This window comes from Sceloporus occidentalis, unplaced genomic scaffold (genome assembly GCF_023333645.1).
Source record: "Sceloporus occidentalis isolate IW3139 unplaced genomic scaffold, rSceOcc1.0.p SCAF_4, whole genome shotgun sequence".
In the NCBI taxonomy this organism is placed as follows: Eukaryota; Metazoa; Chordata; class Lepidosauria; order Squamata; family Phrynosomatidae; genus Sceloporus; species Sceloporus occidentalis.
This window is the reverse complement of record NW_028316984.1, coordinates 80058932-80077670: the sequence shown is the minus strand read 5'-3', so window position 1 is coordinate 80077670 and position 18739 is coordinate 80058932. Positions and strand designations below refer to the sequence as shown.

At 42.9% G+C, this 18739-nt stretch overlaps 1 protein-coding gene across 6 annotated transcripts in view; it reads right to left on the bottom strand.

Annotated features, from left to right (window-relative positions):
- SPEG (striated muscle enriched protein kinase) overlaps window positions 1-18739 on the bottom strand; it is a 177556-nt gene that overhangs the window by 30022 nt on the left and 128795 nt on the right. For 5 of the 6 annotated variants that reach the window (XM_089520471.1, XM_089520477.1, XM_089520473.1 and 2 more), the window contains 9 exons: window positions 17834-18040; window positions 15126-15249; window positions 10994-11166; window positions 10497-10609; window positions 9574-9742; window positions 8335-8428; window positions 5837-6037; window positions 5443-5503; window positions 2638-2715 (listed from right to left, as the gene is read on the bottom strand). In XM_089520471.1, the coding sequence (XP_089376597.1) occupies window positions 2638-2715; window positions 5443-5503; window positions 5837-6037; window positions 8335-8428; window positions 9574-9742; window positions 10497-10609; window positions 10994-11166; window positions 15126-15249; window positions 17834-18040 (1220 nt within the window). Of the gene's footprint in view, window positions 1-2637; window positions 2716-5442; window positions 5513-5836; window positions 6038-8334; window positions 8429-9573; window positions 9743-10496; window positions 10610-10993; window positions 11167-15125; window positions 15250-17833; window positions 18041-18739 lie in introns of all 6 variants that reach the window. The other variant, XM_089520475.1, reaches the window with a different exon arrangement.

Genomic DNA, 18739 nt, shown 5'->3' with positions numbered 1-18739 from the left:
AGTCAGCAGCCCTGGAGAACAGAATGCTGGACTACATAAACATCTGGTCTGGCGCAGCATGTTTCTTTTTATTTTAAAACATTTTTCTCAGATGCCCTGCTGTTTGCCAGTAATCTGTACCTGTACCTGAAAGTTGTAATACAAACTCTTCAAGGTTCCTAGGAAACCCTTAGCAACAGAGTTCCTCCCCAGTCACCATCTGACTTCTCTTTACAGATACTATCAGGATGGTGTGGAGGAAAGGAGCATATCCAAATAGCCCACATAACACAATAATAATATACAGATACTCCCTCCCATCTGAAGGAGAATCTCTTCATTGCATGAAGTGACTGAGGCAAAGTTGCAGCAGTTTAAAACCAGCACAACTGCAGGGTTGAGTTATTATTTAAAGTGAGGCTGGCCAGACAGCTTATCTCCCTTCCCATCTCCTGTCCTTCCTGCTGCTTTCCCAAGCAGGGATTTCAGTGCTACAGATGACAGTTGTTTTTGTGTGCCTTCAAGTTGGTTCCCTTATGGCGACGCTATCGTCAGGTTTTCTGGGGCTGAGAGTGTACACAAGCTCACTTACGACTTTATCACACGTAGGTCCTATGTGTTTCCATCCCAAAAATGGTTAAAGTGGTGGCATCCCAGAAAATCAATCCCATTTGCTATTAGTTATCACACAGAGAACACAAAAAGGAATTAAAAGCACATTAAAGTGGGCTCAATGCAAATTTGGGTATCAAAAGGAGACAAACAAATCCCCATTGCAAGATTATTATTATTATTATTATTATTATTATTATTATTATTAATGTTTCCCCGCCTCTCCCGGTGGATTAAAGCGGGGTTACAGACTATAAATACCTTTTCTGAGCATGCTCAAAATTGTCATTTCCACAAGTGCGCAAACACACACACATGCTCCAGGGAGGGGAAGGGAGGGGAGGAGATACGGGGGGGGGGGAATCCTCTTTGCCACAGAAGTCCCAAAACGTGTTTCAGAACAAGGCAGAATGAGGTTTCCCTTCGCAAAGTCCAAAACCACACACAAAGACACGCTCACACACTCACACATACAAGAGAGAGAAAGGAGGGGGCTGTGTCCCTAAACCTGCCTGATTCCATGCCCTCCTTTTCCAAGGCATGTCCTCCATTTCTCCCTCCTGTCCAGGAGGACTTCTAAAACACTTTCTCTCTGCCACTTTCTCACAAGCTCTTCCCTTAATTACAGCCTGCAAATAGGAGGAAAGCAAGGGAAGTGTGTGTGTGTCCCTATAAGATTCTCCCTCTTTGGAATAGCAAGGCAGCTTGGGAAATCAGGAAACTGGATGCATCTGGAGCCTTGGTTTTTCACACAGCAGCCATTACATGAGAGGAATCAATTTGCAAGCAAAATGGAAACGTAAATCCAGTAGTTTTGCAAATTTGCTTATTTCCTGATTGACCCCACATTGTCCCTGGATTCTCTTCTGATTGCATGCAGCATCACGTGAAAAGCAACTGCAAATTTGTCCCTAAACCCTGGATGACTCTGCATTGGCCCACTTTAAATTTCCAATTTTGCCCTGTGTGTCAGTTTCCATGGCCAAGGAGGGAATCAGCTACTGATCTCCAGAGTCAAGGAAGGTTATTGCACAGGCCCTAGAATGGGCCCTTTGTGTTATAAAAAGGGGGTGTGATGGGAGCCGAACTCATCTTTCCGCACAAGAGAATGCCACCACCACTGCCGGACGTTCCCATCATGTTCCACATCCATCCCAGAGGGAACAATTTTTGAGAACTGTTCGAAAGCGTTCTCAAAAATCGCCCCTTCTGGAATGGATGTGGAATGCAATGGGAACGTCCGGCAGCAGCAGCGGCGTTCTCCTGTGCAGTAAGATGTGTTCTTCACCCCATCTGGTTCCCATCACGCCCCCTATTTGTAACGCGATGGGCCCGTTCTAGGGCCTGTGCAATAAACCTAATAGTTCAACACTTAAACCATCCACCACTCCGGCCCTATATGGATTACAAATGAGGGCCTAAATACCCTAACAGCATCAGATCCCTCTTGATCTTGAGAAGCCAAGCATGGTCACCTCTAATTAGTACTTGACTTGGGGACTGCCAATGAATACCAGGTGTTGTAGGCTCTATTTCAGAGGGAACTGGCAAAAACACCTCTGAGTATTCCTTGCCTAAGAAAACCCTACGAAATTCAAGTGGTCACCATAAGTTGACAGGTGACTTGAAAGCACATACCCACACAGATTACAGGCAGACAGCCAATTTCAAAACCTCTCAGATATCAAACAGTTAGACCTCTAGATACAAGTAATCTGTCCTTTTTGTAGTCCACTGAGCAAACAGGAGTACATAGAATGAAGGGTTTGAAATCCAAGAATAATTGTTGAAGACATAGCAAGGAAATCAAGGTTGACATCTTTCCACTGACTCAATAAGGGCAAGTGGCAGTGTTAACCAATGATTAGAGAAGCAAAGTTTAATTCTATAGCATTGCCAATAATGTTAACCATTTGTGTTGCTTGTACATGCTATGAGTTAGTGAACAAGCTCATTATGGTTCCGTGCAAAAGACACTGAGTCAAATGCTCAGACAATCCAACTAAAATCATGGATACGCCACAGGACAGGTTGGAATGTGCTCACCTTAATGTCAAGATGCAAGATGCCATGATGGTGGAGGTAGCTGATTCCTTCTAGGACCTGCCGCATGTAGGAGCGTATCTATGTGGAGTGGAAGACACAGTTAATATGATTTCAAATTAGCTTCCTATGTACTGAATGAAGGAAAGCGAATCATCAAGCCCTAAGCCCCCGCCCTCAAATGTTATTTCAATGGAAGCCTTCTCCCCATCCTCAACCCATCTAATATATCTTTGTTAAATTTAGTGCTGAAAGTGCTTTGGTCACCCTAATAGAAAAAAAATTGTCAGGAAAAGGATTGGAAGAGGGAGACCTAATGAATTATTCTAAACTCTTAGTAGGTTTCATTGGCATCAACTGTATGGCAAATAATCTGAAGCTCATTCCAGAGACTGAGGTTATGATGAGGTTATCATTCAGATGACCCTGGAGGTAGTGTTTTCAGGTTGTTCCAAATATTGTTACAGTCCCTCCTTAGATATCCATAGTATGGGAAGTCCTCTTAGGGCCCATTCACATTACAAAAAAAATCGGTTCTGAAACCGATTCAATCACGTGAAGTTCCTACTCACCCCGAATCTCACACAAGCGAATCCGGGGCTTGCACACCCGTTCCGTGTTAAATGGCCCCTAGCGCGGTGTTTTTGAAATCGGCGCAAATACCGTTTCTTTTGGAAAACCCCGGGTCCTGGGAATGAGAACTTGGCCTCGATCACGATCGAGGCAAATTGAGGGAGGGATTTAGGTCCGAGGGTGGGCAAAGGGCAAGGCATTTCCTCCCCTCATCGGAGGGGAGGGGGAGGAGGAAAGAGTCCTGGGAAGAAGAGAGCAAGGGAAGGCATTCTTTAGGAGCCTCTTTTCCCTGCATCCCCTGCCCAAAGCCCTCTGTCGCTGGGCATTCCTTCCCTTGCAGGAGGAAAAAATTCAGGTCACGAACGGAGCTCATGTCAGGCAACCCCCCCCCCCCTTTTCAAATTCAAACAATTTTTTTTGAGCAAATATGCGCATTGAATACATTATGTTTGTATTCCAGAGGCAGATGGAGCTGGGCTTGCACTTTATATCCTTGGATCTCCTTGCCTTCTGCAGAGGGGGAAGCTACAAATGTTGCAAACAATCAATGTTACATTTTTAACAATTTTTTTGGAGCAAATATGCGCATTGAATACATTATGTTTGTATTCCAGAGGCAGATGGAGCTGGGCTTGCACTTTATATCCTTGGATCTCCTTGCCTTCTGCAGAGGGGGAAGCTACAAATGTTGCAAACAATCAATGTTACATTTTTAACAATTTTTTTGAGCAAATATGCGCATGGTTTGTCTTCTTGAGCAGATACAGCAAGGGAAGCAAAGGGAAAGCTAATGTTGCTTTTAAAAGCATAAAAGAAATGCATGGCAATCCCATCCTTTGCCTGGGACAGGGGCAGATCTGACCCCAAAGCCCACAGGTTTATAAAAAAAGAGAGAGAGAGAGAGGCATCTCTCTCCCTGCTTCAGCCGCTGAAACCCCTGTGCCTGGCTCTTTAAAAAGGGAGGACACTTTCCCCGATGCCCTGCAAACGTCACCATGACGATAGCTTGATTGGCAGCAGCCACCTCGCCAGCAGACACAGAATGCATTCGATTTCTAATTTGCAGGTCAAAATGCATTCGATTTCAAATTTGTAGTGGGCACTTGCTAACGGAGCGATTCGGGGGAGGGGCATCCGGATCAGCCCAGTTCCTTCCAGGTCTTTTAGACCAGTATGAATGGGGCCTTAGACTGAGCCTTCTCTTTGAAGTTCCTAGCAGTCACAGTAATACAGCCAGTTGAATCTGGTGTGCCAGTTACTGTTGCTTCTGGAGTTAGTCTGGTCTTGGGCCTGTTACAGACAGACCAAAATAAAGCTGCTTCGAGTCACTTTGGAGGTATGGTATTTCAATGATGCATGCGTCCTAAGAGTCCAAAAGCCGCACCAAAGCCATGCTCCACTTCTAAGGACTGGAATGAAGCGTTGGTGTGGCTTTTGGACTCTTAGGACTCATGCATCATTGAAATACCATACCTCCAAAGTGACTCAAAGCAGCTTTATTTTGGCCTGTCTGTAACAGGCCTTGGTTACCTATGCTCTAGTAAGATTGAATTCAGATTACTGTAGTAAAATATACACGAGGCTGCCTCTGAAGATTCTTCAGAAACTTCATTTGGTTCTGAATGCTGTGATTAGAGTTCTTGCTGGAAGTGGGAGAAAGAACAGTATCTTAACCATTTTAACACAACTGCACTGGCTCCTTATTCACTTCCAAACAAACATTAAAGTGTTACTGTAACCTTTAAAGCTCTGAAAGGTTTGATCCCTGAATATCTAAAACCTTTCTTTTCCTCCACAAACCTATCTGAACTTGGAATTCTTTCTTTGGGTCCCCTTGCCATAAGAATTAAGAGCTGATGACTAGACACAAGGGCTTTTAGTTGTGGTATCCCATTTCTGAAACATTCTCTACAGAAGTCTTTGTTGTCCTTTCAACTGCTGGGTGAAGACTTTTTGGGGGGGTGGGTGGTTAGGCCTTTTAGATCTTTTGATTTGAAAATACTCTTTAAAATAAAATTTAATTTGCTGTTCTGCTGCTTTCCTGTCTGTATTGTTATTGCCTTTTGACTGTATTGTTCTTGGTTTTTACTGTGTGTTTGTATTTTTAATTAAATGTCAACTACTCTGAAAGTCCCACTGAAGAGTGGAGTAATATGTTTCCTAATAAATAAATCCTTTCCAGGATGAAGAACAGATCTGGATGGCCCTGTATGGATTACTCCAGCCTGAACTTACTTCTGATTCACTCACTGAAGACTTCCTTGCTATACGTTCCAGCAGTTCATCTCCAGTGCAGCTGCATAATCTGTCAAGGGAAATGGTACCTAAGAAAATACAATACACTTTCCTACAACATAGGCCAGCCTGGCTGCCATGGGATCCAAAAAGCAGTTGCATCCAAGAAGTCTCAGATACCATGGGGAGGGGAGAGGGGGACAAAGAGAAAAAAAGTATTCACTACCTAGATTTCAAGCTCTCACCCTACCAGGCCCCACAAATGAAGCAATCCTGAGTCATGCCCAGGAAGAAAGACAGGAAAGGCCTTGGATTCCATTTTAGGTGAAAGACAGGATACTAAATAAATAAATAAATAAATAAATAAATAAATAAGAAAAACAGAGGAGGATACAGCTCCATGATAATTATAAGGGCATTTCTCTTCTCAAAGGCATCATGGAAGTAGACAATGCGTTCGTGCTCCAGCTGAGCTAGGATGCCAAGCTCACGGCGTGCTGATTTCTTGGCTTTGGCATGGCATGGGATGAACTTGGCAGCAAAGGCCAAACCGGAGCTCTTCTGGGTCACTCGCCGCACATATGAGAAGGCTCCCCTAGGAAACATGCATCAAATGAGGCTCCACCAAGTAAGGTCTCCCTTGCCCCTTTTTCATGCTTTGCTGGATCATTATTTTGCTTTGCAAGAGCTTGGATGTTAGCAGTTACAAACAGGTACTTATTTATAATTAATTTACAATTAATTCCTATCTCCAGTAACAAAGGGTGTAATTATATTATAGTACAACTGCAACTTCACAAGTGATAACTTCATTCTTTTTGCAGTCTGTCAGTTTTTAATTACTTTATAATTACAACTATGTAGCCTCCTTAAAAGAGAACAGGAGATCCCACCTCGACATTAGGAAGAACTTCCTGACAGTATGAGCTATTCCATATTCCCTTGGAGAGTGGTGGAGTCTCCTTTTGTGGAGGTTTTTAAACAGAGGCTGGATGGCCATCTGTCACAGGGACTTTGGGGAGACACAGGACAGCTTGGGAGGCAAAGGGACTTAGGGGAATAGAGGCTCCTTCTCCCTTTCCCAGAGGGGAAAAGTGCCTAAGCGATTGATTGGCTGTGATGTCAAGCACCTAGGCACTTGACTGACAGCTGCTTTAAAAAAAAGAGATTCTGGAAGGGCAATGGGAACAGGGAGCAAAAAAGTCCGCTTCAAATTACAACCGAGAAAATTTCAATGGGAACGAGAACATGGGTCAAAAAAACCCGAGTCCATTTGCACCCTTTCATAATGGGAACAAGGGACCAGATTCGAATACAACTCGGAAAAAAGATGCAAGTCAGAATCACAGCGAAATGCGTCGCTTTATATGCCCAGTGGGAATGGGGCCTTTGAGAATGATTCAGATGAACTCATAAGTGAATTCACATCTGTATATCTTACCCTAGGAGCAGCACAGCTCCTGTAACTAAAGTCCAAAACACACTGCAGAAATAATCCAGTTTGAGACTGCTTTAACTGACCTGGCTCAGTGCTAGAGAATCTGGGAACTGTAGTTTGTTGTGGCACCAGAGCTCTCTGGGCTTGTTCCCACTATCAAATATAGTGAATTGCAATTCGGAGCAAATAATCCTCGTTCCCATTTGAACCCGGTTCCTGTCGCAATGTGATTGAATCTGTCATGATGAAGTGAGGCAAAGGCAAAAGAACCATTTTTCTCTAAACATTAGCTTAAAAGAGGTTCTTTTGAAAAACCAGGATTCCAAAGAGTGTTGAGAAAATGGGAATGACAGATTGGAATCTCAGCATTCTGGAGGGGAGGAACTAATGGCAGAGGGGTGTTTACAATCACTCCCCATTTTTGGAGATGTCACCTCCCCCCCCCCCATGCTGCCTTTTCATTTATTGGTGTGACTTTTGGTTCCTTTTATTAAAAAAAAATAAAATTAATCAATGAAGCGACAGAATGGTTTAGCAACTTGCAAAGGTGCTAAACCACTCTGTTGCTACATCAATTAATTTTATTTACAAAAAAGAAAGAAGGAAAAGAAAACATGCCCTGTTCTGCTTCCCACAAGCCTCTCTGGGTCCCCTGTCCTCCATTTCCAAGCCTCTTTAGATCCCCCTGTCCTCTGTTTCCAAGCCTCTCTGGGTCCCCTGTCCTCCGTTTCCAAGCCTCTCTGGGTCGCCCTGTCCTCCATTTCCAAGATCTAGGTATCCTAGGGGTTTGGAGGGGGCCCTGGGATGCCTAAATCGGGAGATCTAGGCATCCCAGGGTATTGGAGGCGGGGGCCTGGGATGCCTAGATAGGGAGATCTAAATATTTCAGGGGCTTGGGGGGCTGGGATGCCTAGATCAGGAGATCTAAGCATCCCAGGGGTTTGGAAGGGCCCTGTCAAATTTGTCAAAAGTCCAGGCTGCTGCTTACGTCACTGTGATTGACAGTCATTTTGCAGCGGCTCAAGTAGTGGGAACGACAACCATGCAAAAAATAAAATCCGATTACACAGAGACAAGAAAAGATCTGCTTTATAGTGGGAACAAGAGGCTTTTCTGAATTGATTTCCAACGAGGAGCAAAGTCAAATCAGGAAGTGGATTATCCAGTAAGTGGGAATGAGCCCTCTGACAAAGAAGGCTAAATGTCTCACAAAAGCTACAGTTCCCAGAATTCCCTAGCACTGAACCAGAGCAGTTAAAGCAGTCCCAAACTGGATTACTTCTGCAGTGTGTTTTAGACCTAAGATGTGCAACCCTTCCTGCTAGATCTGCTTCTACCAAGTAAAATTCCCAGCCCATTCAGCTGGGAGCAAGGAGAGAACCTTCTTCCCAAAAGAGAAGGAGAGAACCTTCTTCCCCTGTGTCTCACTGATGGCTTTCCCCCTCTTCCCTCACCTGTTGATCTCCTCATGGACATCATAATATTCAGCCAGGCGGCGGACTATGTGGGACTCTTCTTCTGCCCGTGCAGCATCAGCATCTGGCACAGCTACAGAGCAAGAAGGGCCAAAAGAGAAGGAGAGAAGCAATGATAAGTAGAAGAAAAGAAGACACACACTCCACAACCACTTCCCCGATTTCCTTCTGCCCCCCTTTTGACATTCTTATAGGAAGTTCTAATCCTTAGTGTCCAGCTTATTTTGAGTCCTAGACTCCGAAATGCCCATAAGTCCCATTCGTATGATGTTATGAAGAGGATAATGTTTGCATTAATCCTCAATAGGACGTCTACTATCAGGGACTCTTGAATTTGAACCAGTAATCTCTTGGACCTGACCTTAATCCTCAATGAGGAGAGGCCATCACTTGTGGCAGGTCCTAATCCCTGGCATCTCTAGGTAGGGTCAGGGAAGACCCAGTTTTATAGAGAGCCACAGCCACTCAATATATACACTATAGTAACCTTAATGGTCCAGTTATATGGTCCATTTAGCTTCCTCCATCCTTCAGCATGTAGTTCTTTAGCTGAGGCCTAGCTGAATGAGCCACCTGAATCTGTGTATATGCAGTCAGAACTTGCTTTGGGCATAGAAAAGAATAGAGAACATGAACAGAACGTGATCCGACCCTGATGGATATATGTCCTGACGGATATATGTCCTGATGGATGGATAGTTCTGATGTATGACCAGAGGCAGTATGCCACTGCATATGAGTTGCTACAGAGCTGGACTAGAAGATTTCTAAGAGTTCATGTCCTGCTCATGGGCATGCTGTAGTTTCCTGATTGGTGCTGCAGGGGCAGAACACTGGACTGGATAGATCTGATAAAGCACATCTCTTTTTAATTCTAATAGATACTCTGCGATTGGCAAGCAATCTCTGATTTGGCAAGGATGACTTCTCATATTACAGGAGGCTAGCCTATACATGATTAAAATAATGACACTTTCAATCTGCTGCACTACAGCCTTCAGCTCCAGCACGAAACCTCAGGGACACTGGGTTGGACATCCCATGTTCTAGATCTGGATTGGAGAAAGTGCAGCCAGAACTCTAGCCTTGCTCTGACAACCACCATTGCCCAGTAGCAGGCCACCAACAACACTCAACATTACTTGGGGAGTCCTGCTGCCCAGTGTTTCCTGGAGGCTAACAATTGGCAGCTCATATGGCTGGTATGATATCACCCACCTGCACGAACCACAAGCTCAGCCTTGCAAGACACTTCCCCAGCCAGGTTGCATGCAACACATGTATAGACCCCACTGTCTTGTTCTGTGGTGTTCAGTATCACTAGTGAGCATTCACTCTCCTCATATACGAAACTCAGGTGGTTGCTTTCAGTCAGGAGCACCTCATCCTATTGAAGACATATTGGGACAAAAATATTGCAAACATCAGGCCAGGGCAAGGGGCCGGGCAACTGAGACTCCCCACCCAAGGTTTCCTCATCTTTCCCCTACTGCTTCCCTCTCTGGAAAAAAAAACAACAGCCTCTCCACCATTATTCATATTTGGAGGTGAATGGCTAACTTCCAGAATATTAGACTTCGTCTGGCTACCCACCTCAAAGTGGAGAAGCCCATGCCCTCTTCTAAGCACCCACTCTCACAGAGGTGCTTAACTATATTATGGACCCATACAGACAGACCAAATAAAGTTGCTTTGGGTCACTTTGGAGGTATGCTATTTAAATGATGCATGTTTCCTAAGAGGCCAGAAGCCATGCCAAAGCCACGCTCCAGTCCTAAAGACTGGACCACAGCTTTGGAACAGTTTCTGGCCTCTTAGGAAACATGCATCATTTAAACAGCATACAGAGTGACCCAAGGCAGCTTTATTTTGGCCTGTCTGTATGGGCCCTATGTCATGTTCAGAAAAAAAAAAAAACAGAATGGATAGAAGCTGTGGGGCAGGAGAGTGGAAAGACATAAGATCAGTTGGATAAGAAATATGACGGGTTGAGAGATTACAGGCCATGAAGATTACAAGTGAGAGGATCTGACAAGACACTCATGGAGAAGCATCCAGGAAGCTGCAAAAGATGGAGCTTTGGAAATTCTTCAGTGACACACAACCCCAGCAGCCTCCCTCACATGTGGACCCACACTCACCTTGTACCACATGATGTCTGGAAGGGGTTTGCCCTCAACCACCACAGCAAACTGGGGGGTCTCACCCACCCCAACTTCAATGTCTTCCATGATCGATTCAAAGCGAGGTGCCTCTGGGGATAGGAATACACACTCTGCTGAAGCAGGAGAAGATCCATTCAGCTCCCTAATTAATCCTCCCACCTACCCCAAAATGCCAGCCTGTGAAACCCTTCTCTTCTCTTCCCATCATTTTGATAGACAGCTTATACAAATACCTAGGACTGCACCAAACTGTGGGAGCAAGAGCCTCTAACAACAGATCAGTGCATACCTGTAAGGCACAGCTACAGCCTATGTGAACCACAACCCTGCTTCCTGATTATAGGAATGCCTTGAAGAGACGTTTCATCCCAATAAGGATGAGGGGCATGATCTCCAAGGTCTTTCCCTGTTCTTAAAAGAAAGATTGGGATGATCATAGAGTAGGCATACATGGCAATCTGAGCATCCCATACCTGCCAGTTCCAAACTGATGAAGCAGTGGTCATATCCATGCTGGTTGCTCACCTCGCAGGTCATTTCCCCCACATCCCCCTTACCCACCCGGGCAAATCGTAAAGAGTGCTGGTCATCATCAGGCATGCTCATTTCCCAACTGGGATCGCCATCTTTCAACACCACACCAGCCCTGGGAAGGACAAGAAAGAAGGATGGGAGACTATGGATTCCATTAATGCACACTCAGCTTTTTACATTTTCTACAACTAGTAGGGTTTTTTTTCTTCTCAGAATGCCTTGTTAGCTGCCTCCATGGCTTCTCAACTACCCTGAAGTAGAGAGCCCCTGACAACTATCTTCATGCCAAAACCAAGTGTTTCATCAATAGACCCTTGGCAAAATTCTGTTTTGGACTAGGGGTGTATCCACACTGCAGAAGTAAAGCAATTTTATACCCCTTTAACTGCCACAACTTAATGCTATGAAATTCTGGGATTTGTAGTTTTGTGAGATATTTAGCCATGTCAAAAAGTTCTGGTGCTCCACCAATCTTCAAATCTCAAAATTTTAGAGCACTGAGGCATGGGAGTTAATGGTATCAAACTGCTTTATTTCTGCAGTGTGGCAGAAGCTAGAACTCTCAGAATCCTCCAACCAGCACAGAGAACAACCACGCTGGTTGGGAGAATTTTGGGAGTTGTAATTAAAAAGTAACTTTTCCAAGCTCTGGATGTCAGTATGAATGCACTTCATGTCTGTTAAGACTCTTAAGACAATGATCTTGTGGGAAAGCATGACATATTGCATGAACACTGTGGTGATGATTCACAATATTATTCTTTTTATTATTGTTGTTGTTTAAATTGTTTATAGGAAAATTATCTCTTTCTCCTTATAGTGCTTACACACCACTCGGGGTTGCTAACAGCAATTAAAAATAACAATAAAACACACTAAAATTCCAAATCAGCAACAACAGCAGTATAATAAAATTAAACAGATGCAGCCAGTAAAACTCATTATTCAGAAACAATAGCATCAGCAGAAGAAGCAGCTGTTGAGCGTACCTAAAACTGAAATTACATGAGATAAAATATTTGTTATAATTCTTTATATAGCCTTTAAATTAAAAGTTGAAAATCACTATCACTTTGCTCATCTTATTTCCCAAATCCTGTATTTGCTTAGGACCACTGTCACTCATGGCATTATATCTAAAATGTTTTCAGCATAGTAAATCTAATAGAATAAATATGTGAAACATAAATTTGCAAATACATGGATCAGACAGGTGGACTCAGAGCATACCATGACTGGTTGCAAACTTTCATTTTCCTAGATGTAATTGACCTTTCAACTGTGCATACCTTGGGGACATAATGAACCTCCAATTAATATGTCACCATGAAACCATAGAATTAGGCAGGCTCTAGCAGGGACGTAGGGAAGGGGGGGGTTGGGGGTCCGGACCCCCCCTTCAGGCCCTGGGGGCGTTCAAGCTCCTTCCTCCCCCCTCCTCCTCTCCATTAAAACCATGGAGAACTTGGAGAGGGAAAAGGGGAAAGACAAAACAAAAGTTGCAAGCTCAGAGAGAGAGAGGGGGGGGAGGGAGAGAGAGAGAGAGAGAGGAGGGGGAGGGAGTGGGTCCCTGTGATTTCTTTCCCTTTCGTTTCCATCGGAGTCTGGCTTCCACTCCTACTCCTCCTACTCCTCCTCCCTCCTCCCTTGTGCTTTTGCCAGAATAAAAGTCTCTTGATGGAGAAGGAGAGTAGAAAGAAGAAGGGAAGGAAGGGAAAAAAGGAAGGAAGAATGATAGGGAGGGACGGAGGGAGAACTGAAGAAAAGAAGGAAAAGAAAGGGAGGAAGAGAAAGGGGAGAAAGGAAGAAAGAAAAAGGAAGGAAGGAAGCTTCTAAAAGGAAATATAAAAGAAAGAAAAAGGTGACTTCTAACTTTCAGCAGTTATATCCAGGTGTCCTTGAGTTGGGGTCAGACCAGATGCTCTCAGGGTCAGTTTTGGGTTTTGGAATAATTTAGGTTTCAGAAGTCCAGAGAAAGGAGACTCAGACTCTACTCTGGACATTTCTTCTGATCATGAACTCAGGTTTTCAAAAACAGTCATTCTGGATTTTGCAACATCAAAAAAGAGGAGGGTCTGTGATACAAAAAGGCAAGAGGCTTCCTTCCAGCCTTCTTTTTTCTCTTTTTTAAAAGACAAAGAGAATAAATTATAAAATACAGTTAGCTGGCCCTTTTTAGCATGTCAGTGGGGATGCTTTGATGGAGAGTTCCTGCATGGCAGAATGGGGTTAGACTGGATGGCCCTTCTTGGGGTCTCTTCCGACTCTATGATTTTATGATTAATTAATTAATATATGGCATCAATCTAAGATGATGAATCGGGGCTGTGGAGTCCTATGGCCCTGCTCCAGGCAATGCTAGACTGCAGACCTCATCATCCAGCAGCACCACAGACTGCTGGGAACTGCAGTCTAATAAGGCTGCACACTGCAGAAATAATCCAGTTTGACACTACTTTAATGCTATGGAAAATCCTGGGGTTTGTAGTATGTTGTGCCACCAGAGCTCTCTGACAAAGAATGCTAAATGTCTCACAAAATTACAATACCCAGATGTTGTTGTTGTTATTTTCTTATATCCCGCCTTTCTCCCAATATACGGACTCAAGGTGGTGATTTTCCATAGCATTAATCTATAGTATATCTTTCTACAATGTAGATGGACACTTCCATTACATAATTTGTTGAGGATGCTTTGATTGGGAGTTCCTGCATGGCAGAATGGGGTTGGACTGGATGGCCCTTGGGGTCTCTTCCAACTCTATGATTCCATGATTCTGTAGCACTCTGAGCCTACTGTGATTTTAATTGTTTTTAAATGTATAAAGGTATAAAGTCTTATAATGCAAGCCATGTACTGATGGACTATTGCACTATAATTTTTTATTGATTGATTTTATATCCTGCCTTTCTCCCAAAATAAGATACTCTTAAAGGGGTTTGTTTTTCATAAAAAGAAAGGAAGGTATAATGTCTTGAAATTTAAAATTTAGATAGATAGATAGATAGATAGATAGATAGATAGATAGATAGGTCTTGGAATTAAAAAGTGTGTGTGTGTGTGTGTGTGTGTGTGTGTGTGTGTGTGTGTCTTGGAATTAAAAATCCCTCTTGCAAGTGGGAATGAAATGTTGTGTGGATGCAGCCTGGGTTCTTAGCTCAGCTCAGAAGTTGGAATACAGTGTCTCAAAGCATGAGCAGAGTGTCTCTGAGCATGAACAGAGTGGCTGCCGCTCATTGCTTGAGCAGCTGCACTTTGCTTTATCGAGCTGAATTTATCTGATGTAAACACCTTCAGAGGAAGGACTCAGTTTGCATCTGCACTGAAAAAATAACCCAGTTTGATGCCACTTTAACTGCCCTTGGCTCCATGTTGTGAAATGCTGGGATTTGTAGTTTGTTGTGGCACCTGACAGATGACTCAACAGGTCCTCAAAACTACAGATCCCAAGATTCCATAGCATGAAGCCATAACGGAAGTTAAAGTGGTGCCATCGAGGTGTCGAGGGTAAACGCTCGACCCTCTTTTTGTGTCTTGGGGGGGGGGGACTCTTAGCCTCTCAAAATGGTGGCACTTAGTCTTGACCCCCCCCCCTTCCCAAAATCCTGGCTACGTCCCTGGCTCTAGATAACAACAACAATACATCAAAGTAACACAGAAATCACACTAAAGACTCCCCTGGGCTGGGACACATCCCTCCTCAACCCTTTCTTGCTTCCCCTTGCTCTCTTCCTCATCTTCCAACAGTAACACAACAGCTGTTCTCTTGCCAAACTTAGCAACATCTTAGCATGAGTGTAACCTGTGGCCTTTTCACACTATACAATTATAGCACTATGGTTGTACATTAACTGCTATGATTCCATCCTAGGAGGGGTACTTAGCATTCTCAGCCTCAAGGTCTATCCCTCCCCAAATTACAAATCCCAGGATTCCATAAAATGGAGCGATGGTGATCAAAGTGAGATCATAGTACTATAGTTGTGTAATATGAAAAGCCTCCTCATAGCATAGCATACCCAACAATGGGTGGAGAGGGTGCAATGAGCTACATAGAAGAGCTGTCCTACCTCCGCCAGGTGACAGCAACCTCTACATGATTGAGGGTTACTGTGATGGAGGCTGGCTGACCCTCCACTGCATGTACCACATCTGGTTTGTCCAGGATCATGGGAGCCTCCTCCAAGTAAGGACCTACAAGCACAGTCCACAAAACACAGAGAATTTAGGGTCAAGAAAGTCAGCTTCTTTAAAAAATATTTTTATTAAGTTTTTCAGATATATTAACACTAACACTGACAATAGAACATGGGGGGGAAATCAGAAGGAAAAAAAGACCAGAAAAGAAAAGAAAAAAATAGATATATCAAGAAAAAGAAAGATAAAAGATAAAAGTGACTTCCAATCTTCTCCACAACAGTTATAAACTTGCTTTACTCTTTAAAAAAATGTTTTTTAAAAAAACTCAGTGCTTCTCTAATACAATAAATCATCAACTGTGTTTATATAAACTAATTGTAATTGTTAATAGTCAAGCTCAAAGTTCACACAGTCCTAAATAATTACAGTACCACACAAGAAATCCATCTAACATTTCTATAAATTCCTTATAAATTATTAGTAAATTTTGTTAATAGCCTACGAGTAATTATTAATTATTCCTCACCCAGCATACCTTACACAAAACCTTATCACTTTGCTTATTACCTATACCTACTTTAATTAAACTAAACAAATTATCCCTTGTTCTCTCATTTAACCAGCTTCTGTCATAAGATCAGCTTAAACAACACCTTTTACAATAATAAAGGAGGTTAGTCTTTAGTTTATTTTTTTAAAAATCCCTTCTCCCTTCCTCTCAGTGCACTCAAATCTAATATTCTTATCTCTCCTAAATATTTTAAATCATTGTGGGGTTTTTTGGTTTCCCCCCCCCCCAAATATTTCCATAAAACCACCCACTTTATTTTAACTACCAAATTGTTTTATCAGTACCGTAGTTCTTTCTTTCTTCCCTAGAAAGCCTGGGAGTTGTAGTTTTGAGAGGAGGAAGAGAACTCAAAGGATCTCTTAACAAGGCATTTTTAACTTCCTGACCAATCTACCATCTCAAAGATTATTTAGGGGAAGTTAGTTTAAAAGCCCTTTTTATACTTTCCATAAATTGCGGATTAGAACAAAAATGTTTCAAATGCCTATTTAAATGAGGAAGTTATGCATGTTACTTGCAAGAAAGAGTTCCAAAATGGGATTATCACTGAAAGACCCCATTTCTAGTATCCACCAGTTTGACATACCTTACAGAAATCTAGTTAATTATAGAGGGATCTGTTTCCATAAAGCTTTGATACTACTGTGTGGGTTTGTTTCAATAACTTGAAGAGAAAACTTCCCATGTTCCAACTGACCTTTTGGATGACACTAAGACAAGCTAAAAATAAATGTTTTTGTGTTATGAATACTACAGTTTTGGAACCTCCAGTTGCTACTAATAATTCATATGAAAGTCAAGACATTCAGAGAAGCAGGGGAATTTAAAAGGCAATATCAGTGAATCTACATTTTAACAGAGGAACAACCACAAAGCTGCTTGTAAAATCATGTTTTCCTGAGAGAAAAAATATCCATGGATATTTTTCTGTAGACTCTGGAGAAATAGTGATATCAAGCAGGTCAGTTTTTTAATCTTCAGTACTGGAGTTTGAATCCATCAGTGATACCTTTAATGGCCAACCGAAATGCACAATATACTTGCTGCAAGCTTTCAAAGCTCTATGGGCTTCTTCATCAGGCAAGATATTACAAACCAAAAAGGAGGGGGAAAACAAAGTCTCCATGTTTTTGCATACAATTTTTTTCCTTCTTAAATTTGACTTAATTCGCATGTTTTACCTCTACATCACCAAAATGTTCCTGATGCAAAAACCTGGAGACTTCTTGAGGAATCCATTGTTCTCTGCCTACAAATAGGCCTGTGACCTCATAGCAATGGAAACATATCGGACTGCAAAAGAGAGGTCCCTGTTGAGATGCAAATGGACTTTAAATTTCCTGGGCTTTGAAAATTTCCCTATTGCCCCATGGCCAGTAGGAGAAGGAGCCAGCTGCAAAAGGTATCCTCCTCATCATAACATCTTTACTAAAACTGAAACAACATGCAGGCATCTGACTAACATCTCCAATTCCGCCCCCCCCCCCCCCCGGTTTGGTTTGTAACATCTTGCCTGATGAAGATGCCCATGGAACATTGAAAGCTTGCAACTAGTATATGTATTGTGCATTTTGGTTGGTCAGTAAAGGTATCACTGATGGATTTTTGTTTGTATTTGTTAAATGGCCAACACTGCTACCCCTGAATGTTTACTGGAGCTTGAGTTTTTTTTAAAAAACAACAACAACCCTGCAGACTAATTATAATACTAACTAGAAAGCAAAGAATTAAAAATTCAACATTTTCTTCTGTTTAATGTGTACTTTTGATTGTTTTACATTTCAACATTATTTTATAAAAAATACTCTTATTTAATGATCAAAGGATTGGGCAAGGACAGGGACAAGCAAGATTCAAATCCCCATTCAGCCAGAATCCATACTGGCTGGGAGGCTATATGGCTTGTTGTCCAAACTTTTCAAGGCTCTCTGAATGGTGGTCAGGGACCTCTTTTGCCCTTGATCATAACTCTGGCAAGGTGATGCAGCGGGGAGAAGAGAAAGACCCTTCTCCATTGTCCTCTTTACAGTTACTTCGACAGCTAGCCTTTTCTTGTTTTCATCTTACCGCGGTCAAGGAGCTGCACAGGCTCAGAGGACGGGGAGGGCTTGCTGTTGGCCTTGGCTGTCGTTGTGAGTACACGGAACATGTACTGGATACCTTTCTTCAGAGACAGAACAGTGTAGGTAGTGTGACGCACACCAGTGGCAAAAACAGTCCAATGGCTGGTAGCTAGGACCTGCTGCTGAAGGGTATAGGTTACAGTGGCAGGATCTGAGAACAGGATAAGAAACAAATTCCAGTAACTACCCCATAAGGCCATGGACTACACACTCAGAGTTATGACTCCCTGCCTCACTCCCCAAAATTAACATTTCAGTAGTGGGTAATCATGACTTATTTGCAATATGGTATATCAATCTTTGCCATAGATTGAACAGGAGAAAAATATATGGCTTCTCCCATAAAGCTCATTACCTTTTCAGTCCCTATGAATAACAGCTTTTGGTGAAGCCACAATTAGTTTCTAGTCCCTATGGGGTTCAAAGATATGCTTGGAAGTCCATGAGCAGTATCTTCTGAAATCTTCAAGTAGCTGATCAGATTTTGGGGGGATGAGAAGTTGTGAGATTTGTTTGCCAATACAACACATTCCCCCTTTTTATGACTAGCATAGAATCATAGAGTTGGAAGAGACCACAAGAGCCATCCAGTCCAACCCCCTGCCATGCAGGAAATCTCAATCAAAGCATCCCTGACAGATGGCCATCCAGCCTCTGTTTGAAGACCTCTAAAGAAGGAGACGCCACTACACTCCAAGGGAGTTTGTTCCACTGTTGAACAGCCCTTACTGTCAGGAAGTTCCTGCTAATGTTGAGGTGGAATCTCTTTTCCTGTAACTTGCATCCATTGCTCCGGGTCCTAGTCTCTGGAGCAGCAGAAAACAAGGTAGCTCCAGAATGAATTATGCAG